Source organism: Danio aesculapii, chromosome 2 (genome assembly GCF_903798145.1).
Source record: "Danio aesculapii chromosome 2, fDanAes4.1, whole genome shotgun sequence".
NCBI lineage: Eukaryota > Metazoa > Chordata > Actinopteri > Cypriniformes > Danionidae > Danio > Danio aesculapii.
The window spans coordinates 40,036,253-40,060,329 of NC_079436.1; the positions used below are offsets into that span (position 1 = coordinate 40,036,253).

General features: G+C 35.7%; 1 protein-coding gene across 1 annotated transcript in view; it reads left to right on the plus strand.

The window, feature by feature from the left end:
* The first annotated feature begins 3,028 nt into the window (after nucleotides 1–3,028).
* The window catches only part of epha4b (eph receptor A4b), a 236,552-nt gene continuing 215,503 nt past the window's right edge, over nucleotides 3,029–24,077 (plus strand). Inside the window, exon 1 of the mRNA XM_056479332.1 lies at nucleotides 3,029–3,156. Coding sequence (XP_056335307.1) covers nucleotides 3,063–3,156 — 94 coding nt within the window. The 5' untranslated portion in view covers nucleotides 3,029–3,062. The remainder of the gene's footprint in view (nucleotides 3,157–24,077) is intronic.

Genomic DNA, 24,077 nt, shown 5'->3' on the forward strand with positions numbered 1-24,077 from the left:
GGTTGGTGGTACTGTTGGCGTTATATTTTGCTGTTATAAAATAAGTCAGTTGTTGCCATGCGTTACAGCAATATTTATAGTTTCTACATACTGTAGCATGCCTGACTTATTGCTTCAGCTGTACTCAGAATGCTTTGTGCAGTCCCAATCAAAGATGAAGTTGTAGGGCTTTTTCTTAGGAACATGTTACCTTTAAGGTTATATACAAGCTACATAAGTATGCTCTAAAAGTGTTTTCATTTAGGAAATATGCATATGCTATCAAAAATTACAGTTTAGCATCAATAAATTTGATGACATCATCTTGCATTTCAGTTTTTATCCAGGCCAGGCTCACTGGAAATCTATGCATCAACCTTCATTTTTGTGATATGCATAATAAGTTGCATGTTACAGATGACAAATCCATTAAAGAACGCTGTCTACATTTTTGCATATATGAAATATGTTACTCATGGTATGATTTGAACATTTCAGACGTACGCTTTTTCTTGTACACATTTATGAAAATACAGATCACCTAGACAAGTGTATTAACCTAAACCCCTAGACCCAACCAATGTTGTTTTCAAATGCAATCATAGGAAAAAAGGACATAATGACCACATACTTTTACCTTGATTTTACACTGCTTTTATCTCTTGTGGAACCATGCTTCACCGGACTCTAAACCCCAGTACACTGCATCACAAGTAAATATCTGTACATAAGTGAGTTACAAAGCTAACTAACTGTCAGGGAAGTTGATAAGATTGATGGACATGTCAGTAGGGGGAGTTACTGAGTTGTTGAAACAAGAGGACAGAGTAAAACGAGTGTCAAGGAAGAAAGCATTCCGTGGGTGTGGTTGCTAGATCAGATAGGGTTGCAGCTGGAAGTTAACGAGAAATACTTACATTATTTATTAAATTTCCCATTTATTGTATTTTATTAACGTCTACCCTTACCCCAACCCTAAACCCAACGGTCACAGTAATGTAAAACCAGTAGTTGTATCGAGTATTCATTCATTCATTTTGTTTTCGGCTTAGTTCCTTTATTAATCTGGGGTCGCCACAGCAGAATGAACCGCCAACTTATCCAGCATATATTTTTCGCAGCGGATGCCTTTCCAGCTGCAACTCATCACCGGGAAACATCCATACATATTTATTCACACGCATACTACAGACAATTTAGCTTAACCAATTTACCTATAGCGCATGTCTTTGGACTGTGGGGGACACCGGAGCACCCGGGGAAACCCACGCGAACACGAAGAGAACATGCAAACTCCACACAGAAATGCCAACTGACACTGCCGGGGATCGAACCAGCGACCTTCTTGCTGTGAAGCGATCACTGCGCCACTGTGCTGCCCTGTACTGAGTATTATTTATGTTATTTATTAAATTACCCAATAAATAGTTTTTTTTTTATTAACGCCTACCCTCATCCCGACCCTAAACCCTGCGTCACAGTGCTGTAAAAATATTAATTATTGTTATACAGTGTTACAAAAATGATGCTATAATGATGTGCGTGTCTGCATCTGTATCCCATCTAGACTTTACAACGCGTGGACTATCTTCCTCAGAAGATTTTATATTAGCTTCGACAATGAGGAGGATATGAGGAACCATTTTTTGGTTCGTGAAAGAACCTTAAGAGAATGGTTCGTTAAAATGTTAGTTCACCCCAAAATTTAAAAAATGGTTGATAACTATTTACCCTCATGTCATGTCAAACTTCTGAGAGCTTTGTTCAGCTTTAAGACACAAATTACTATTTTAGGTGAAATTTGACAGCTTCATCCTCCAGACAGTAAGGTTCCCGACTAGTTCAAACTCACATCCTCTAAACAATCCATATGGTAAAATAATGGTAAAAAAATTTAATTTTAAGCTAATAACTTTGTGTGCACATTAAACAAAATTAATAAATTATCTTTAGTGCCACTATAGCGTATAGCAATTGGCCATGGCAATTTGGAATGCAGAAGTTCTCGGTGGTTGGGAATGACATGAGGGTAACATAACATAATTAAAATTTTTGATTGAATTCAAATCAAGTCAAGTTTTATTTTTATTTTTTAAATGTGGACATGCAGTGGAACAAAATGTTGTCTTGCAGGACCACGGTGCTACATAAATAAACCATCATGGTAACACTTTATTTTGATGGTCCATTTGAGTATTAGTAGACTGTCTGCTTAATATCTGTTGATACTGATCTTTCAACAGACTTTAAGAAACTTTGCAAGTACGTCAATTTACACTAACCCTAACCCTAATTCCAATTTAACAGTCTATTTATAATATAATGAGAATTAGTTGGCATGCAGTTGCAATGTAACATAAATTCAGCAAACAGACCATCATAATAAAGTGTGACCACAATCATACATATGAACATAACACTCGACAAAAGAGCTATTTTAAACCTATACATAACTAACATACTGGAGCGGTAATCTAACTATAACTATATACTATTTTTGCAAGACAGACTATACAAGTACTTTTACATAATCCAGAACAATATTCCGCAACTACCACTTTAAGAACATTTTAATAATCTAAAGAACCCTTTAACATTGTAATAAAGAACGCTTTGTGAAACAGAAAAGTTCTGTGGATGTTAAAGCTTCTTCATGAAATTATCGATGGCAATACATTTGCCAAAAAGTGTAGTCATTTTTCTCTTTCCCTCTTAATTTCGCTTACTCGAAAGACTTAAGCTATCAACCCCCTCGTCACTACAGCTAAAAGCACCTCAATATAAAAAGAATGAAGCAGTTTAGAGCCACTCTAAAATGAAATTTGGCAGCTGTCATCATCCGCGCTTCCTTCAGTTTCTGTGTGGCGAGCGGTTGAGATCTTTATCGAGCTCGCGCCTTTAAAAGCACCCGCGCGCCTCCCGCCGTCCTCCGTTTCCCTGGCAGCCCGGGATGACTGACAGACCGAGGCTCGTCCTGGACCCTCCCTCTCTCTTCTCTCCTCTCCTCACTTGAGCTCCGATCGCGAGCCTCAGTAACTTTCTACAGCGAGAGGGATGCAGCGCGCGCTCGGCGCAGCCTGAAAATGGCAACCCTTTGGATTTATCCGTCCCTTCTTTTCTTTCTCTTTCCCTCCCTCACACCGAGTCAAGCCTTACGGAATTACCCAGAGAATGAAGGTAAGAGGGCTTTGTGTTGAACTACTGAAGGATAGGATTAATTAACGGCTGGGGTTTGCGGGAGACGCAGTTTACTGAAGTGCGCTCTGGATGCTGTGGTTCGTATAAATCATGCACAAGGCGAATTAAGCAAGCAGAGAAAATATAGCAAGTTTATGTGTTTTTAAGTAAGGGTTGCTGAAATTTTAGGGTACAGCATGCTTGTCCTGAAGTACTCGCTTCTGAAGTGCTCCCGCTGGATTGCAGTTGGATGTTTCTGATGTTTTTTGCACTACATATGCACGTGCCATTTATTAAAAATAATGAAAATTATTGCACATGATCAGGAGAATTATGAATACATATCTTTGCCTTCATAAGTTATTTATTAGATACATAATACTTTACTTAAAATTGAATATATTAAAAGGTGATCTGTAAACAAAAACAGTGAACTTACTATTTATAAAGTTTTATACAACAATAAAGATTTGTTTACAAGTTATTTGCTAGATATCTAATGTATTTTTATGTACTTAAAATGTAAAATATTAAAAGCTATCTGAAAACAAATGCTTTTTAATACATAAAACATACATAGCACACAAAAAAGAACGAAAGTAAAGCAAAATAAGGAAGCTGATGAAAGTAAAACTCTTAAATGTCTTACTTGTATGTGGTGTATTGTGTTCAATGTGTCATATGGCCAGCTGGACAGAGAGAGAGAGCTGAAAGTCTCTATAAGCCTGATCATTTATCAGTGACCATAAGGTGATTTGTTAATGGTGGCTGCATCTTGTCTATATAGCACGCTAGGAAATCTGTTCCACAATCTGTTAAATTAATAATAAAAAAAATAATCCTGAAATAGAATATGGACCAGATTGAGAACACACAAAACTTGGCAATTAACTGAGCTCTTTATCTGAAAATATATTTAGCATTCATTCATACATTAATTTTCCCTTCGGCTTAGTCCCTTTATTCATAAGGGGTCGCCACAGCGGAATGAACTGCTAACTTTTCCAGCATATGTTTCACACACCCTTTTAGCTGCATCCCAGTACTAGGAAATATATTTAACATTTTTATGCATATAGGCATCTATCCCCCTCAAAGAGCTATGTCTTTGCGCTCGAGCGCTGTAAGTTGTCCAGCAAATATTTCAATGTGGTTAGTCCTGAATTGAGAACTGTTTGTTTTGAGACACTCAAACCTTATGAATGAGCTGCTTTTTTTGGCACAGTTTAGCCCTTGTTTCTCAAATGTCAAATGCTGGAATTTGAGTTCAGGAAAATACAACCTAGATAGACAATGGAGATAATGCTTCCTTCGAGAGAGATGACTTTTGCAGTCATTTCTATCCTGAGAAGAAGAGTACAGTAACTTTCTTTTTTATGCTTTGCTTAGCCCTTTCAGTGAATTCATTCACTTAAACAAAACAAAATCTGCTTTTAGAATCTCAGAAGCATTAAGATTGCACAAATGCCAGCTCTCGAAACCTAAGAAACATTCTTTTGTGGACTGAAAAAATACATTTGAGTGTATGATGAAACTGTGTTTAACCAGAGGAAATGGGAGACAAATCATTTCGTGTCCAATTCAAAGAGTAAATAGTGCTTTTCTAGCAGTTAGCGTCTCTGTGGCCGTCCAGTGACCGGGAACCGCTTTCATTCTCTTTATCTTAGCGTTCCCTCCCAGCAGGGTTTGTTCTTCTATCCTCGTTTCCCTTTTGCAATTTGCTAGTTTTCTTTGCTTTCTTCTCAACCTTCCCCTTCTGATATCGGCCTAATTGGTCGACTTCAGTCAACTGCCTCGTGTCTTTGTATGCTTGGCTCTACTAGCATGTGTGTTTTGGTGTGTATGTGAGCAGAGTGCGTAACCACTCATCCAGTGGCTTCCAACGCATGGTCTCTTCTTGCTTTGTCTCTGCTGTGCTCTCTGTGACTGTAAATAACGTCTTCTCATCTGGAGGACGCCCGCTGTGCTTTGCTCGACGAGCCGTAAGACTGACCGGTGTTTGTTATTTTAAGCCGCAGTGGGAGTGCGGGTGCCATGTTATGCCGAAGCAATGCAAACACAATGACACGGGAGTCATTTGCCACATATGGACCAAAATGTGGAAGTCATCTAGGAAGGAATGCATTCCGATTCAGTGAGGGTTTGAACAGCAGAGGGCGCCTTGTAGCACCAGAAATCTTTTGAGGAGCTTGTGTTTTTTTTTTGTAGTCTTATTATCAGTGTTGTGGATGTAGAAAAAGAAATGGGAACAGAAGCCAAAGATATTTAATTAAGTGTGTTTTGATCTCAATTCATGGGGATTTTGCTTCATTATGCCACAATATCACATGCGTGAGTCTTGGAGTTTCACATCTGCACATCGATTCAAATAATTTGAAAGTAATTTTACAATAAAAAATGAAGAAGGGGTCTGTTTAGTCTCTCATAGTCTAACAGCGGAGGTCTTATACCACCTGCTTGAGAAAAGATTAGATTGAGTCTCATCCGGGTTGGTGAGCTTAATTCGGTTTAATGGCTTAAAAAGAATCTTTAATCTTTTAGTTGAACCCCTGGAATGATCATCGATTTCTGTTTTATTTTTCCATTTTTCCATCTTTCCATCTTTTGTATCATGATATAAATCATCTTATATCCTAATAACAATATACAGTTGAAGTCAGAATTATTAGACCCCGTTTGGTTTTTTTTTCTTTTTAATTATTTAATTATTCCCAAATGATGTATAACAGAGCAAGTTTTTACAAAATGTCTGATAATATTTTTTCTTCTTGAGAAAGTCTTATTTCTTTTATTTCAGCTAGAATAAAAGCAGTTTTTAATTTTTTAAAAAACATTTAAGGTCAAAATTATTAGCCCCTTTAACCTATATATATTTTTTTCGATTTTTAAAAAAATTTTTTTTTATTTTTTCTACAGCACAAACCATCATTATACAATAATGTGCCTAATTACCCTAACCTGCCTAGTTAACCTAATTAACCTAGTTAAGCCTTTAAATGTCTCTTTAAGCTGAAGTATCTTGAAAAATATCTAGTAAAATATTATTTACTGTCATCATGGCAAAAATAAAATAAATCAGTTATTAGAAATGAGTTATTAAAACTGTTATGCTTAGAAATGTGTTAAATTATTCTCTGTGTTAAACAGAAATTGGGGAAAAAATAAACAGGGGGGCTAATAATTTAGGGGCACTAATAATTCTGACTTCAATTATATATCATGATATTATATAAATTATACATTATATATATATATATATATATATATATATATATATATATATATATATATATATATATATATATATATATATATTGTCATATTGCATAACCAACTCAACCCTCACAGGAAACAATCTACATTTTTACATTAAAAAACACTCAATTCTGTCAGATTTTACTGGTAATGCTGTACTGTATTATGTGAATAGTTGGTCACCACAAAGTAAGAGAGACAATAGAGTATACACACACATATGCACACACTAGGGCTGCACGATATTGGAAAAATCTTACATTGCAATATTTTTTTATTCTGCAATATATTTCAATATAAATATAATTTCACCAGAAGACTTGAATTTTTTTTGGAATGAATTGATTGGGATGATATGGGCCTGCATTGGCATAAAATATAACCAATCTACAAGCATAGATGAATTCAATAAATAAAAACAGACTAATAAAATGAACAGCATTTAATTTTTTTCTGAGGAGTCTAACTGCATTCAGGTATATGGTAATTAAATAATCATACGTAAAATAATACAGCATAGTCTTCGTTGTATAAACAATTTAATAAAAATAATTGTTATTCATTTTTCAATGTTACAAACAACACAATTTCAACTGATTTAAAATCAGTCACAGGTCTTAAAAACACTTGCGAAAAGATCAATTATACTGCAGACTCAGCATTGCATATTCTGCAGTGTGACTTGGGAATGATCACATTGCGATATTGATGCTGAAACGATATATTGTAGCACACACACATAAATAATCTTAATCATTCTCCCATCACAGAGCTGTAACCAGCATGCACAATAATTACAATTGGCCAAATTGTCCTTCTCAATATGTGTAATTCTTGCACTGCTTTGATTCTCTCCATTATGCAGATTCTTTTGTTTGGATGAAAGTTACATTTTTAGGCTGGTTTTTCTCAGCCGTTTCACAGGGCTGTCTGTGTCACAGTGATTGAGATGGCTAATCAAATTAAGATAGGCGGGGTTTACTGTTTACTGGAGCAGAACGCAAATTCCAGCATGAAGTCGACATTGACAGAGAGTGATGTAAGATTGCAGAAAGACTGAAATAGTCAAACTTTTAATTTACTGTATTGAAAAGTCAACTCAACTTTTTGCATCAAATTTCACCATGTTGATTAGAAAATATGGTATCAGTTATGTAAAATAAGAGTGAATGAGTACATATACTACCATATCGTTTGGAAAAATAATTCATTCACAACTAGAATCAGACAGAGAATTTCCTTCAGTGTTCTGTTTCCTTGTACTTCAAAAAACGAATTGGTCTACTAACCTATCCCTACCATTGAGCAATTGGAGAAAAAGCTATATAGAAACACTTCTGCTTGAGACATATTAAAGATCCTTTTTGTCCTATATTTCAAATTCATCAGCAAATAAAAATACAAACAAATGAAATTCCTCATTTTTCTTCCTTTAAGTTTAGACTGCAAACTACCCAGCAGGCACACAACATCATAAGTTAGTATTAGGTTAGATTTAGGTCATGACGTCAGGTGACCAAAATTCAATGTCTAGCCAGTGTCTAAGGACATTATTTTGATGTCCAATAACTTGTGACCAAAATTTAATGTCTGATAGATGTCATAGTGGTAACGCCCACACAACGTCAACGTCAACATGATTAGACATTGATATTTGGTTGGTTTTAAGTTGATTTTATGTTGGACATTGGACACTGACGTCGGCCTTACGTTGGGTTCTGACGTCAACCCGATTTTCATTTCCAAACAAAATCCAACGTCCCCACGACATTGGGGTACAACGTCAATATGATGTCATGTTGATGTCCTGTGTCTGCAGAGTATGGTCATTTATGTTCATATCATTCCAAATGGGAAGGACTTTATTACATCTGTGATATCAAAATTATTATTAGTACTGTTACCACTAATATTGTTATTATGTATAATTTGGTCCATACAGTGAATGTTTGTGAGGATTCAGTGTGCTTTTTGGACTGAAGATACTGTATTATTTTCATAGTAGAGGAAATGTCATAGAGGTTTGGCATGACATATATATATATATATATATATATATATATATATATATATATATATATATATATATATATATATATATATATATATATTCCTGACAGAATTTTCTATTTATTTGACATATTTTTCATCAGAACTATTCCCTTGAGATCTCTTTTCGAACTCTTGAGTACATATTTGAAATCACTAGAGTCATTTACCCAGGGGACTATACATCTATTTATTGATTACACTTGTTTAACTACATAATCAGTGCAGGAATTCTAATACATATTATTTTATGATTAATCACCCTGGTGTAATTGGATTGCTTTTATCACCATCATTATTTTGTTCATGACCTTGAGCCGACGTGGACATTGATTGGCCGCCTCACCGCACTGATTCACCTCTATTACTGGGATTACTGATGGCTCTGCGCTGCAGGTCGCACACCGATGTGCAATCATAAAAAAAGGCCTTTGAGGGCCTCTTAATTTCCCACCATTCACACCATTTCCACCATACATGACCAACGGCTGGGGGCAAATGATTTTCTGGACACACAATGGCTCATAGCAGATAATAGATTGGCAATATTATTTGCAATTAAATTAAAATAGGTATTGATTCAAGAGACAAGATTCAGGTTTTTTTGTCACATAGACAGTTATATAGATAATAGGTAACCAGGAGTGAAATGTGAGTCAGGTCAGCTCATATTCTGTGCAATTATTTTAAAAATGAATTATTGTTGTCACGATTACTTTTTTAAGGTAAACCAAATTTTTCTGATGGTTATTACAGTTATGATATATAACATATGATCTGTTCATCATTAAAATTCTCAATGATTTTCTAGATTTTAAAAACTTATTGTAAATTCTGTAACAATTGCAATTAGCTGTTATGTAAATGCTCATTTATAGAGACAGTTAAGCATTATACACAGTTAAAGTTTGTTGAATTCTTTCATTTAAAGTGTGTGCTGCACATTATTGAGAATACTGAACCAAAGCTTACCTTCACAAAATTCAGTCGCAAATAAAACCACAATACCAGTCATTAGATATTTTAGTTACATTATACAACACTTTTTGGCAAACAATACCTTGAATTAGAAAACCGTGTTTTTCTGTAACAACACAAATAAAACATGCATTGGATAATGCAAACAAAAGTAAGCAAATCCAATATTCACAGATTCTTGTTCATGTTGTTTGTGACAAAATTTTATAAAGCTGCAAATCTTCGTTATTTGTTCATTTTCAGATACAAGATATTGTGCAATGTCTTAAGTGTGTCAGACATTTATTTTTGACCATTTAAGTCAATTTGAACAAAACAGTGATTATATTAATAACCATGATAAATTTTGGTGGTGAAAAAATCGTGATGAGAAATTTTCATATCATTGCGTTTCTAAAGTACACTCACCGGCCACTTTATTAGGTACACCTTACGAGTACCGGGTTGGAGCCCCTTTTGCCTTCAGAACGGCCTTAATCCATAGAGGTATAGATTCAACAAGCTACTGGAAATATTCCTCAGAGATTTTGGTCCATATTGACATGATAGCATCAGATTTGTTGGTTGTTCAAGAAACCAATCTGAGATGATTCGCGATTATGACAGGGTGCGTTATAAGGGATGGACATGGTCAGCAACAATACTCAGGTAGGCTGTGGCGTTGACGCGATGGTCAATTGGTGCTAATGGGCCCAAAGTGTGCCAAGAAAATATCCCCCACACCACTACACCACCAGCCTAAATCGTTGATATAAGGCAGGATGGATCCATACTATTATGTTGTTGACGCCAAATTCTGACCCTACCATCAGAATGTCACAGCAGAAATTGAGACTCATCAGAACAGGCAACGTTTTTCTATCTTCTATTGTCCAATTTTGGTGAGCCTGTGCAGATTGTAGCCTCAGTTTCCTGTTCCAAGCTGACTGGAGTGGCACTCGGTGTGGTTTTCTGCTTCTGTAGCCCATCTGCCTCAAGGTTGGATGTGTTGTTCGTTCAGAGATGCTCTTCTGCATACCTCAGTTGTAACGAGTGCTTATTTGAGTTACTGTTGCTTTTCTATCAGCTCGAACCATTGAACCCACAGAACTGCCACTCACTGGATATTTTCTCTTTTTCGGACCATTCTCTGTACACCTTAGAGATGATTGTGCGTGAAAATCCCAGTCATCAGTTTCTGAAATACTCTGACCAGCCCATCTGGCACCAACAACCATGCCACATTCAAGTCACTTAAATCACCTTTCTTCCCCATTCTGATGCTCGGTTTGAACTGCAGCAGATTGGCTTGACCATGTCTACATGCTTAAATGCATTGAGTTGTTTCCATGTGATTGGCTGATTAGAAATTTGCGTTAACGAGCAGTTGGACAGGTGTACCTAATAAAGTGGCCAGTGAGTATAAATATATAGAATTAAATAAGCATTAAGATAATGGATTGTAACAAAATAAATTTAAATACACCGTAAGCCTCGAATTTTAGCCTACAATCAGACTGAATCATCAGCCTGGGAAACATCAAGGCAGTTTCTTGGTCAAAAAGGATCATTTTACCAGATGGGTCATTTGTTTTGGTTGAACTCTGGTCGCTGTTTGGGTTCTGTCTATTGTTTTTGTAAAGAAACCCTTCCTGTGACATGCTGGGCTGCTGACCTATATTCACTGGGATGTCCTGCATGTTCTGCAGGCCCAATGCACTGCCCTGTCAGATACAACTACTTCTGTCTCAAACAAATGAGTCGTTCAGTCCCCTCTGTTTAACTCTCCCACTCTTTCCTTTCTGTTTCTACAAATTAACGCCTCTGACTCTTGTGTTCGGCAACCGATTCTCTCGCTAGAAGCTCATTAGCAGGCTAGTCAACACAATGGTTCCTGGCTCAAAACGTCACGCTGTGTGCTCCGCTCTCCCCACGGTCTCGCTGGGTCCCAGTCTTGACCTTTTATTTGTTTTAATTGAATTCATCTGTCTGCTTTTAGATTTTGTTTTGTGTGTGTGAGGTTTGTGCTCGGAAAATTGCAGCGCTAAACAAACAGCAGGTGTTTTTAGTTTGCTTGACTCAGTGTTATTGAGTGGATAAAATCTCTTGCTGTCTTCATTCCACATGTTTCAAATCTCAATTTTTTTTATGATGGTCGTCTGTTTGTCCTGTGTGTTGGGACAAACAAAAGTTGGATTTACATTTCAACGCAATGCGACCTTGTCACTTAAGGCGCATCTCTTTTTTCCACAAGCCAAAACCAGCATCCTGCTCAGGATGGCCTGTTTCCTGGGTCACTCAAATATCACATGCTGTCTTTGTGACTTGATCCAGTTTTATGCGGTTCTTGAGACGGCACTTTAGATGGTCAACACACAGTGATAAAAGAGGTGTAATTTAAGTCATGCACCTCTTAACTGGAAAATAATACAGACCGGGTATGTTATAAATATGGGGTAGTAGCATTTTTTTTGTTGGGAAAATAGTTAAAGTGATACCATAATGTACCGCAGAACTGCTGGTGCCACAAGTAAGTGCACTGAAAATGGATGGAATGAGGTTTAGGGAGAGGATAATGGTTAAAATTAATTCTCGTTTTCCTTTAGATTGAAGTTTCTGATGTTATACGACACGCTTCTGCAACCACATTGTGACAGAAGAACAGTTCGGTGACATTGAACAAGAGCTGCAATGTCATTTTAGAAATGTTTTTAAGGTGGATTTTTTGTTAATTGAAGTAATTCAATTTGTTGATTTATTAATTGTTCATTTGAAATGTTTATCCCTTGTGCTGTCAAGCCATGTGGTGGTCAGAAAGGGCATTTATGATACCATATTATATTTATACAATAGTTATAATACATTTATGAGCTGTTTACAACTCTTAGAGCATAGACCTGAAACAAACATTTCCAACTTTAATCTTTGTAAATGTTGAAAATACTTAAAATATTTTGGTGTGTTTTTAAAGACATTATAATATTGCCTTAATTGGAAAATAATAAATAAAAATGCCAAGTTGTAATGTTAAAAAGTTATTATAAAGAAGTATGTAGAAAAAAAATGTTGCAACAATTAACTTTTTTAATCACTATTAATTTTGTTATGCACAAAAATCCGTAATGATTTAAAAAAAACAAGTGCATTAAGCACTCTTTTAGCATTAAAATACATTTTTAAACAATTGTTATTTACTTACCCCTTTCTTTTTTTTGTTAGTCTTTTCTCTTTTTGCAGTTTTTTGCAGTTAATGTAGCTTGTATTTTCCCTCTTTATATATATATTTATATATATATATATATATATATATATATATATATATATATATATATATATATATATATATATATTTTTTTTTTTTTTTTTACTTTTTATTTAAAGATTTTTCAATATATTTTTTTCAGAACAACCCCTTCCCCAACAATTTAACCCCTTACAGATGAGGGAATACATAAAAAAATAATGATATTATAAAGCTTAAAATTAAAATAAAATAAATAAATAAATAAATAAATAAATAAATAAATAAAAGGTATTGCCATCATAATTATTTTCAGGGGACACATTTGTACATCAAGTTCTATCTTTCTTATGTTGATCTCCTGATTGTGGTTGTATATTTTCATTTATTAATAATAAAAGCATTAAGCATTTTTTTAAAGGTAGTATAAACAACAAAAAACTGATTCCCAGAACATTTTAGCAATTAAAATATTTTAAATCTCAACTTAAATGGTGTAATCAAATAAAATTTACAGCCAAAGATATTTGCCACTGCCAGAACATAAAAAATGTTACCTAATTTGTAATAGAAATTAAATTATGCTTAGATTTCAGAGGCTTGGTCAAACAATTATAACTGTTATAACAGAAGCAACATCAAGTTAGCATTCAAAAATGTATTTTTTTAACAGGAAATCAGGAATTTTTTAATTCAGGAATTTTTTTTAATCAGGAAACAACATTAACAATCGATTCTATTGCAGCTATCACCAGGGCTGCACAATATATCGTTTCAGCATCGATATCGCAATGTAATAATTCGCAATAGTCACATAACGAGTATACGCAATATTTGAGCCTGAATTATAATTTATAATTTTGCAAGTGTTTTTTTTTTGTTGTTTTGTTTTAGGCCTGTGACTGTGTGAGGGTTATTAAAGCATTCGGGTAACTCAAATCATACCATTTGTAACTTCTTGTAACTTTTTTACCGTTTGTAATTAATTTTATTGAATTGTTTCAGTAGTATTTTACATTTGATTTTTAAATCACTATATACCTGAATTCAGTTAGATGACTCCTTGAAAACAAATTCTTCCCAAATAGTTATTTAATTAATCTGGTGAAATTGTTTTCATATCGCAATATACAGTATATTGCAGTATCAACAAATCGCAATGTTAGATTTTTCCAAGATCGTGCTGCTCTAGCTGTCACTGTTAAAAGTGACGTAAAATGTTTAAAAAACAACAACTAAGTTTTACTGTGCAGGGGACTTTAATTTGTGAAGTACATGCTTGTACTGAATTTACGTTGCATAATCAAACGCAAACTCATGGCAATTCGTAACGTTTTGATTTAGTGGCTAATTCGTATTAATTCATACGATCTAATTTGTACAATTTAGTATGATTTGCTCATCACCCCTTCCCCATGGTTGGGTTTAGGGGTTGGGTGCCACGCCTCCTTTTTAAAAATAGTACATTTTCGTACGCATTAGCTACTAAACTGACAAACATGAAATACTTACGTTTTCTTGTGAGATCAGGCTGAATAATCTGGTATTAAGAGCCAGTAAACAACAGAGTTTGAAAAAAAAAAAAAACCTTAAAAAACAGCTGCAATAAAGCGAGATAAAATAATTGTTGACATTAATTAATTAATGTGTTAACGCAATAATGTCACGTTAATTTGCCCAGCATTAATATTTATAATATATCTTTTTCTAATTAGATTTATAGGTAATTTATATTTTCTTTGAGATTTGTTTTTTGATTTTCTGTTAAACCATTTTGAAATAATGTCTATAATTTTGCATTAAAAAAACATTTAAAACGTTTTTAAAAAGGTGACAAAAAGCAGCTGAATTTATTGATTCGTTTTTTTATAGAAGTTTTTAATCTGTAACGTGTGCAATATTTACCTCATCAAATCCATCCCAAATCAGAGATTCTCAGAGAATTATAAATGGAATCCATCTAGAAGCCAGGTGATTATGGGGAATTTTGTGCTCTTTTTTTCTTCTTCTGTCTATGTAGAGTCTGATGGCCAGTGGGAAATGGCAGAGGAAAATGAGAATGAAAGAGATGAAAAGGAGTAGGAAAAGACTGGTCATTGTCTGAGGGCTTCATTCTCTGTGCACTCTCCTCTCTCCGGGCCGAGGCTGATGTTGGCAGTACAATAGCAGGGCGACCTGGCAGCTGATAGGGGTGGAAAAAAAGAAGCAGAATGGAGATGTGTTTGTGGGAAGGATTTGTATGCCAATGAGCTTGAGCCCGGAATGACTGAAAGTCTCTCTCTCTCTCTCTTTCTTAGTCACTCACACACATTTCTTTTTCAGCTTCCTCTCCCTCTTTCCCTCCTGTGGCCAATTTGGTGTCGAGGGACTTGAAGATGCTGTCATTCAAAAATCTTGTCTTCTAAAGCTTTGTGTGGCCATGACTCCACGCTTTGTCCTCCTGTGTGATTGTCAGTGGGTGTGTATGTGTGTGTTCAGTTCTACTTCTCTCCTGTCTGCAGTTTTGTGTGTGTCGAGGCTTGTCTGGGTTTTTTTGCGGTGCTCCAGATAAATACTAAGGAAATTTTGCAGGACAAACAGGCATGACTCTTGTGAGTTTTACTATATTTTCTGCAGTATTTTCAGAGAGCACGGTGGCTCAGTGGTTAGCACTGCCACCTCACTGCAAGAAGATCGCTGGTTCGAGTCCCGGTTGAGTCAGTTGGCATTTCTGTGTGGAGTTTGCATGTTCTCCCCGTGTTGGTGTGGGTTTCATCCAAGTACTCCGGTTTACCGCACAGACATGCGCTATAGGGGAATTGAATAAACTAAATTAGCCGTAGTGTATGTGTGCGAATGAGTGTGTATGGGTGTTTCTCAGTAATGGGTTGCAGCTGGAAGGGCATCCGCTGTGTAAAACGTGCTGGATAAGTTGGCGGTTAATTCCACTGTGGCGAACCCTGATGAATAAAGGGAGCCGAAGGAAAATGAATGAATGAAGGATTTTTTAAGGGTACACTTAGCAGACACTTTAAAATGAGATCGTTTACTAACCTGTGTCTGATAGAGATGTCTAAACCAGGGGTGCCCAAACCTTTTCTTATGAAGGGCCAAAAAACAAACTTGATTGAGGTCCGTGGGCCGAAGGTAAATATTTCAAGCTCTAGTACAAAGTTTCCATGAATAATTTCCTCGTTAATTTAAAAATAAATAGAAAACATTACTTTAAACATATTAACTAATCCTTTATATATTTTTTCACATTTTATAATGAACCTATTATAATGAAAACATAAGAATTCCAATTATAACATAAAGGAGTTTAATGCTGAATACACTAGTCAAGCTGCACCTGCCTTCATTTACAACATTTAATTGAAACATTTAATCCAAGTTTGTTTTTTGTAGCTTAAAAATAAAACTAACAAATGAAAAGTTACATTTAGAATTTAGAAAAGACAATGTGTATTAAACCATTAACTCCAACCCTCCTCAAAATTCTCCCTCTCATCTCAGATGGCATGGTGGGTCAAATCAGGGTTACAATGGGCCAACTTTGGCCCGCGGGCCCTGGTTTGGGCGTCTCTGGTCAGAACTAACGTGATACAAGCAGATAATGCATGTACAGTTGATGTATGCGTGATGTATGTACAAAATGGATAACTCCTGTGAGATTTGAATTATTTTATTTATTTAATTTTTCCAAATGCTGTTTAATTTGTTGTAACTCTTTGTCATGATGACTACATTATATTTTATTGCTTATTATTGCAAGATGCTAATATTCAGGTTAAAGTACAGTTTAAATGTGTAATTAGGTTAACTAGGCAAGTTAGGCTAATTAATTAAGCAAATTTTTGGGGTTTTTTGTATAGCAAATACTAATAAAGCATTTTGCATTTTGCATTTATGAAGGAAAACCCTGCAGGCATAGGACGTCAAAATGTCAATATTGTACCCCAACATCGTGGGAACGTAGAATTTTGTTTGAAAATGAAAATCGGATTGACGTCAATGTCCAACATCCAACCTAAACTCAACCAAATATCAACGTCTAATCTAATCATGTTACACCTTGACGTTGTGTGGATGTTACCACTATGACATCTATCAGATGTTGGATTTTGGCAACTTTCCAACACAACCTAAAATCAACCAAATATCAACGTAATTTGACGTTGTTTTTGGACGTCAAAATAACGTTGTCCTTACACACTGGCTAGACATTGAATTTTGGTGATCTGATGTCATAACCTAAATCTAACCTAATTTTAACGTTTTTTTTTAAAGCTTGGTTATGGATGTGACATCTCTCTGTTGTGGATGTGACAGATGTGACATTGGCACTTGTGTGACTTTGGTAAATCAAATAAAATAATATGAAAACATTGACGGAGACATTGTTGAGTATTTTTAATGCACTGTACAAAAAAAATATATAGAAATGGTTTCGCTAATTTGGTGAAAACTTTTATGGAACTTTCATTTGCATGGAATTGCTCATATGGTTCTTAACAAAACTTCCTAAAACTTCAATTTAGTTTTAGTCATTTCTGTTTAAATTAAGATGAAATCATCTCGGCAACTTGTTGTACATGCACTTTTATTTATCATTTAATTATCTGTAATGATTTATTATTTCACATTTTATTTCAATTAACAAAATAATTTAAGTTGAATGCCTTTAGATAACTTTAATAGCCCTAAACAGGAATCAAAACAACAAAATATGATGTGCAAGTGTTTAAAAGTGTTTGAAAATTAAACCGTGGCATTCTTCAATCAAATATTAAATAAATAATTTCAATCCAATGCTGATATATTCACAGATTTATCAATCATCTCTCTCTAGCATGCTTTTATATACTTCATTCCAAGCCAGCTGCGAGTTTGGAAGAGGAAACGATCTCTTCCATATGTTTTCCTGATGACTTTGGCTCATTAGGGATGCAGGCCATGATGCTGTATCTGCTCGCAGGTACACAGACTTGGCCTCAGCAGTGATTATGTGCTCACTAATGTCCCATTGGCTGCTGAGTGACCCAGCGTGGAGAGAGCTGACCGACTCCAAGCATTCTTTAATATCTTACTGGAGCGACAGTCTTCAGTTTCCCCCTTTTGCTGTACCCCTGTACCTCTATGGCCCCTGCCACTGAGAGCGGAACGAAAGGCCCTAAGAGCCATTGACAGCCTTTTTCAGATGGAGAAATGCAGTAGAGAGGATGAAAGTGGTGTGCGTGTGGGGGGTTTTGGATGTTTTTAGTTTCAGGCTACATTTGCACTAGTGCGTTTTCATTTTAAAAAGCACTACATTTATGATAGTTATGACTGGCATCGATACTGCTGTATAGTTTTTTGACCCTTAAAGATATTATTTGGAGACACTGCAGAACAGTTTCAATATGAAAAAATCTAAGTTTGAGTTTTAGAATAAATGGATCAAACCATAATAAATAATAAAATCAACTCAGCTGATCAAATTTGCTCCTTGATTGGCTCTTTAATATCATTGTTATTCCTTCTTTGATTCGTCAAACCCTGATCACATGATGCGTTTTGTTTGAATTGTGTGAGGCACACTCAAGTTAAAAGAAACCAAGATGATAGAAACCATATCTTGAGTGTTTTCTTGACTTTACAATGCCACAATGTTTTTTTGAGAATAAACTTATAAAAATAAACTCATTACAGTTTAAATAGTGTCTTACTCTTATCCGTGAGAGCCAAAATTACAATTTTTATGTTGTTTCAGCAGTCCAATGACAAATCATGTGAGCATCTTGCATGCACATAATAGATCATAGCATTGTTTCAGGCTAATACACGTATGAACAGAGAAAATGTTACATTGCACAGTTTAAATGATTTGTACCTCTTGTATTGACCCATGGAGCTGACAAATAATTCTATTTTATGCTGATACAGAAACATGAGTGAAGTACGATTATATTTTTTTTTCTATAAAAATATTCGCAGCTTAACATTTGGTTGCTAAACTATAACGAAAATAATTGTATTTGTTTGGATTTGTTTAGCCTTAATACAATTTGGTTAGTCATTGATGCGCGTATATCAATGTTGTTACCGATGAGTGACATTATCATAATTTCGTTTGATTTATTAATTGTAGGTCTGTGTATACATATTTTCTTTTCTTTTTTTTTTTTTTTTTTTTTTCTGATTACTGTCATGGTCCCCAAGTTGAGTGTCCACCTGACATGCTAGAGGGCATTCTACACATCATATCTGCCACTGAACCGAACTACATCTCCCATCATGTCCTACAGTTATACACCAGTTTCAGGTTTCACCTCTTGATTACAGACACACAGCTGAAGCTTGTCATGACTGATTACATGGATTATATATATTCACCACTTACACACACATCCAATGCTGATTCTTGTTATATGCAGTGAGAATTACAAAGTGTTTTCCTGTGCTGTCTTGGCATATTTTAATAGTAATGGGAAGAGCGAGGCTTCATGACTGAAACACTGAAACAGTTGAAGCAAATGTGTCGAAGCTTCGAAATGTTTCAAAACCTGTCTCTGCAATGGCACCAAGTGGTAATTTTTTTCATGCATTGCTCTGAAACAGCTTCAGCAAAGAAATAGTTACACAAATTGAGGAATTGTACCCCACGTTGTAGAAAATTTCAAGTGATTTAGTGGAGCGGTGAGAGTTCCTGACTAGCATGCAGAGATAATACAGTAGGTTCAAATCCAGCGTGATGTAGCAATAGATGTTAGTTTTTAAATGTTCTGTTCTTGTGTTCTTGTTTTGTTTTAATATTGGTCTGACATCCCATTAAACACTTTGTGAATCTTGTTTTGGTCATAAAAAATTAACATTATTAAAATACACCTAGTCACAATTTCTAACCGTTTGTGCAAGTCGGGATGACATTTGAATGACACTTAGGTTTACTAGGCTACATGCGATAGAGGGTTTTTCCGACCCTGTCAATCAAACGCAGATTTGACAGGTCTCAAAACGCTTCTGAAATCTCAAATGCTTTAAATCACTTTAGTCATGTGACCTGGGTGCTTGGAATCATTTTACTCAAGTGGCCTGGGTGTTTCGGATCATGCTTTGGTGCAGTGTTTCAAAACACTTACGCTTCGGGATATCAACGCTGTTTCGAAACGTCAGTTTCCCGTCAGCCATCCCTATGTTTTGAAGCCTTGTTTGTTTTCTTGGCTGCCTCGAACTCTTCAGCTGTTACTATGACTACTCTCTTGGATTACCTTTATGCTAATTTTCGCTCCTGTACTAACCTTGCATGCCTGACTACTCTTAACTAAAACTGGATTTGAATCCAAATACCGAACTTGAATTTCGGTAAAAATGCATATAAATAAGCAGATTCAATCCGGACTAACTGTATCTAAACTGAAAATGTCGAAAGAAGTGACTCAGAGAAAGGCAGTCTATTTAGACAAGTGTTTATTTGCCATCCTAAAACTACCCAGCATGTACGGAGTTAAAACTCTAACAGTGGACAGCTGCTTCTCACTCAGGGCTGTCTATGCTAATGAGGGAGAGATTGTCCCTAATGGGCAGGGCTTTGTACAAAGGGAGAATGACAATCCATAACAATATAAAAGTAGTTTTATTATTTTTTGTTTTATTTAGTAACTCGGGGTGCCACGTTAGCTCAGTGGTTAGCACTGTCGCCTCACAGCAAAAAGGTCGCTAGTTCGAGTCCTGGCTGGGCCAGTTGGCATTTCTGTGTGGAGTGTACAAGTATGTGTGTGAATGTGAGAGTGTATGGGTGTTTCCCAGTACTGGGTTGCAGCTGGAATGGCATCCACTGCGTAAAACATATGCTAGAATGGTTGCCGGTTCATTCTGCTGTGGCAACCCCTGATAAATAAGGGGCTAAACTGAAGATGAATGAATGAATGAATAAATGAATTTAGTAACTGCCCAGACTACATTCTAAAGTTTTCTACTATAATCTTATAGCTACTTTCAGCTTCTGACATGTTTTCGATCATGTAGTGTGGATGGAGATCTTTTGAGAAACATATTGGAAATGCCAGTATGGATGAGAATCATTTTCACCGTGTTAAAACGGAAATGCATTAGTGTAAACATAGCTTTAATGTGTTCTGTAGGTAGGCTGTTATGATCCATCTTTTAATCTTCATATCGATTTCAGTTGGCAGTCTATGTATTCACACCTGTGACAAAGCGTGTGTTTTTTGGCTGCCGCCTTCATTGTGAAGTCGGGTGGATCTGCCCAAGGTATTGGAAGGGCTGGCGGGGCGTTTGATTGCTGGCAGGTAGATTAAAGCCGCTCTTCCGCCGGGATTAGAAAGGGAAAGGGGATGGAAGTGGAGATCACAGCCAGAGGAACACTGAGCTCTCCACACTCAAAGCGTCCGTAATCACCCCTGGCCTGAACTCAAACACTTCAACAGCAGGAGAGAGGGAGAGGGAGAGAGAGAGAGGATCATGGTGAGTGTGGATAAAAAAAGAGAAGGAGAAAAAAGAGGGGACATGTTTGGTGTTGGTCTCAATTTCTGGAGGTGTTGGGTTATTGCTAACAGAGATTTCTGGAGCCAATGCTACATGACAGTTGTAGAATTTTTTATTTTATAATAATTAGAATTAGAAATAAATGAAAAAAAATATATATATAAATCTTATTTTGTTTCTATTTAAATTTATTTTAGTATTTTTTGCAGCTATATCTGTTTTGAAATGTAGCATTTATTTAATTAAAAATACAGTAAAAGTTGTACTATGGTAAAATAGTATTACAATTAAAAAAAAAAGTCAGATATTTTAAAATGTCATTTACACCTGAGGCAGTAAAGGTGAATTTTTAGCATCATTTACTCCAGTCTTCATTGTCATCATTGTGAAATCATTCTAAAATGGTTGCTTAATTTTTAAGACTTAAAGAAAAAAAAGAAGAAAAAAACTTTATGTTGTGTGTTTGTGTCATAGTATATTGTTTTAAGTTTAGAACTTTTGAAGAGCTTAAAAATATTAAGGAGTCAAAACAGCTATAGACACATTTTCTTATGGGCAACACTGAGACTATGATTAGAAAAAAGGGTATACTTGAGCTTTTTTATGGTCACGTCTTGTGATATCATGTTCTGTTTTTGGTTTGTCTAGTGTCTTTGGTTTGTGCTGCATTCATAACCATACTAAAAAAAAGTATACTTAAGTTCAGTTTTAAGTAATGTAGTAAGTAAATAAAAATCTAACTATGGTAACACTTTATTTTGATGGTCCATTTGAGTATTAGTCGACTGTCTGCTTAATATCTGGTGATACTGATCCTTCAACAGACATTTAACTGACTATAAAAAGCTTTGCAAATAAATGTCAATTTACACTAACCCTAACCCCAACCTAACAGTCTACTTATAATCTAATGAATATTAGTTGGCATGTAGATGCAATGTAACTTAAATTCAACAAACAGACCATCAAAATAAAGTGTGACCCTAACTATTAGTAGCAAATTTGTAAGTCTACCACTTGAATACAGCTTGGGACTAAATTGGCACACTTTTAGTGTGTAAAAAGTATACTTTTAAGTACGACCGTTGTAAAAGTGCAGTTGGTCATTGTCTTCAGAAACATTTTTTGTTATGTTGGTTAAAAGTCTCCTCACATTCCAATAGAAATGATTCAAGTAAATTATTTAAATGTATTTATATGTATTTTTATATTCTGGTTATAAGACTAAAACATGTTCATCCAATTAAATATTGTCAGGCCGATAATTCCCATAATTCTGATAAGTAGCCTAAACTGTCTGTCAGCAAATGTAGATTTGAATAACTGTGCACCAGTTCAAGCAGATCTGCCAATGCCCGTTCACGCAGGCTGCGGTCACTTGGAGACGAGCGACAGCGCTAAAAACAAATGCTGAATCAAAACATTTTAAAATCCTGAATCAATATTGGAGTTACTTTTGCACGCTGGAGGAAGCATTACACCATGGCTGAAGTATTTCGTTTAGACAGGTAATGTTCTGTTTTTAAAACTATTTTATTCACGCGGAGCTTATGTAAATGGTGTTGTTACGAATGGGTCAACCTATATGCACAGAAGTGTTATTCAGCAATTGAATCTTCCAGCAAACGATCGATGTGACTATTTTCAATTTCATAAGGGACCAGCATCGATAATGTAGATTTTTCTTTAGTTTACAACAAAACATCAGTAAATAGCGGTATTCCGCTTAGCCTGCTTTAACGAGCTGAAGTTGGTTTTATATTCACATCGGTTCATTTTTGAGCAATGACTACCTGTGATGCGCTCCCTATATTGTTAACCATGCTATTCTGAATATTTGCTCTGAAATAGCATGTAAGTATGGCTTAGTAATACGTGTAATTCTTGCAACCCGTCGGCCAACCACAAAGCACAGTAGTCATTTTAGGACAAAGCCTGTGAGAGAGTGAGACTAATGAGAGAGTGATGACAAGTTTTGCTTGCTACGCAACTGAAAATGTGCTAGATATAACACAGTTTTTTGTTGGGTATTGTAAAGTACTATACAGTTTTCTAACTAGTGAATTACATGATCTAGTGGGTTTTTGTCATCGAAATGTGTATGTTCCTGATTTCAGGAGGCCTGGCTTTGGACAACAGGGGAGGGATTGTATTTGAAAGATATTATGCTAACCGGTTAGCATTTAGGCAGATCACCTACTCACCCAGCTTTAAGTAGTCCAAAATTAAGTGTATATTTGTACTGCAAGTGAGCTTATACTAAGAGTTTGCTTTTGTAATACTCAGTGCTTATTTTGTAAATGGCAAGCTCCCGGAACAGATCGGGGTAACGGATCTGACATGTTACTCGAGGATGTAGAGGTGTCACGCATGGAAGTGGAGAACAGGGTGTTGGATGGCGGAGGGATGTCGCGGACGAAAGTGAAAAGGGAAAGCGAACAGCAGACAGGGGAGGGCGGTTGAGCAGGGGAATCAGTAAAATGAGGTGGCGGAACAGATTTCAGAGGTTAGGTTTAGATCCGGATCCGGCATGTTCCGGCACAAATTAAGCCCTGGTAATACTAGTTGTAAATAATGAGATTGTGAAGGAAGGATAGTCATGATATGTAGTGACAAGGGTCCCATGATCAGAATGTGGGCTCTGCATTTAACCCACCTAAGTGTGCAGTGCTTGTGGGTTTCAACGACACTATTATTTATTAATCATCACTAACAAAATATATTGAGGCTCTTCTGCCAGTATCACACAAATATACTTTAGTGGAATTTTAAGTATATATATGCCAGTGTTTCCCAACTGAGTTCCTGAAGGCACACCAACAGTATATATTTTGAATGTCTCCCTTTTTCTGACCCATTCATTTCAGGTTTTGTAGTCTCTTCTAATGTTCTGATGAGTTGATTCAGGTGTGTTTGATAGGGAGAGGTTGAAAATGAGTACTCTAGGCATGCC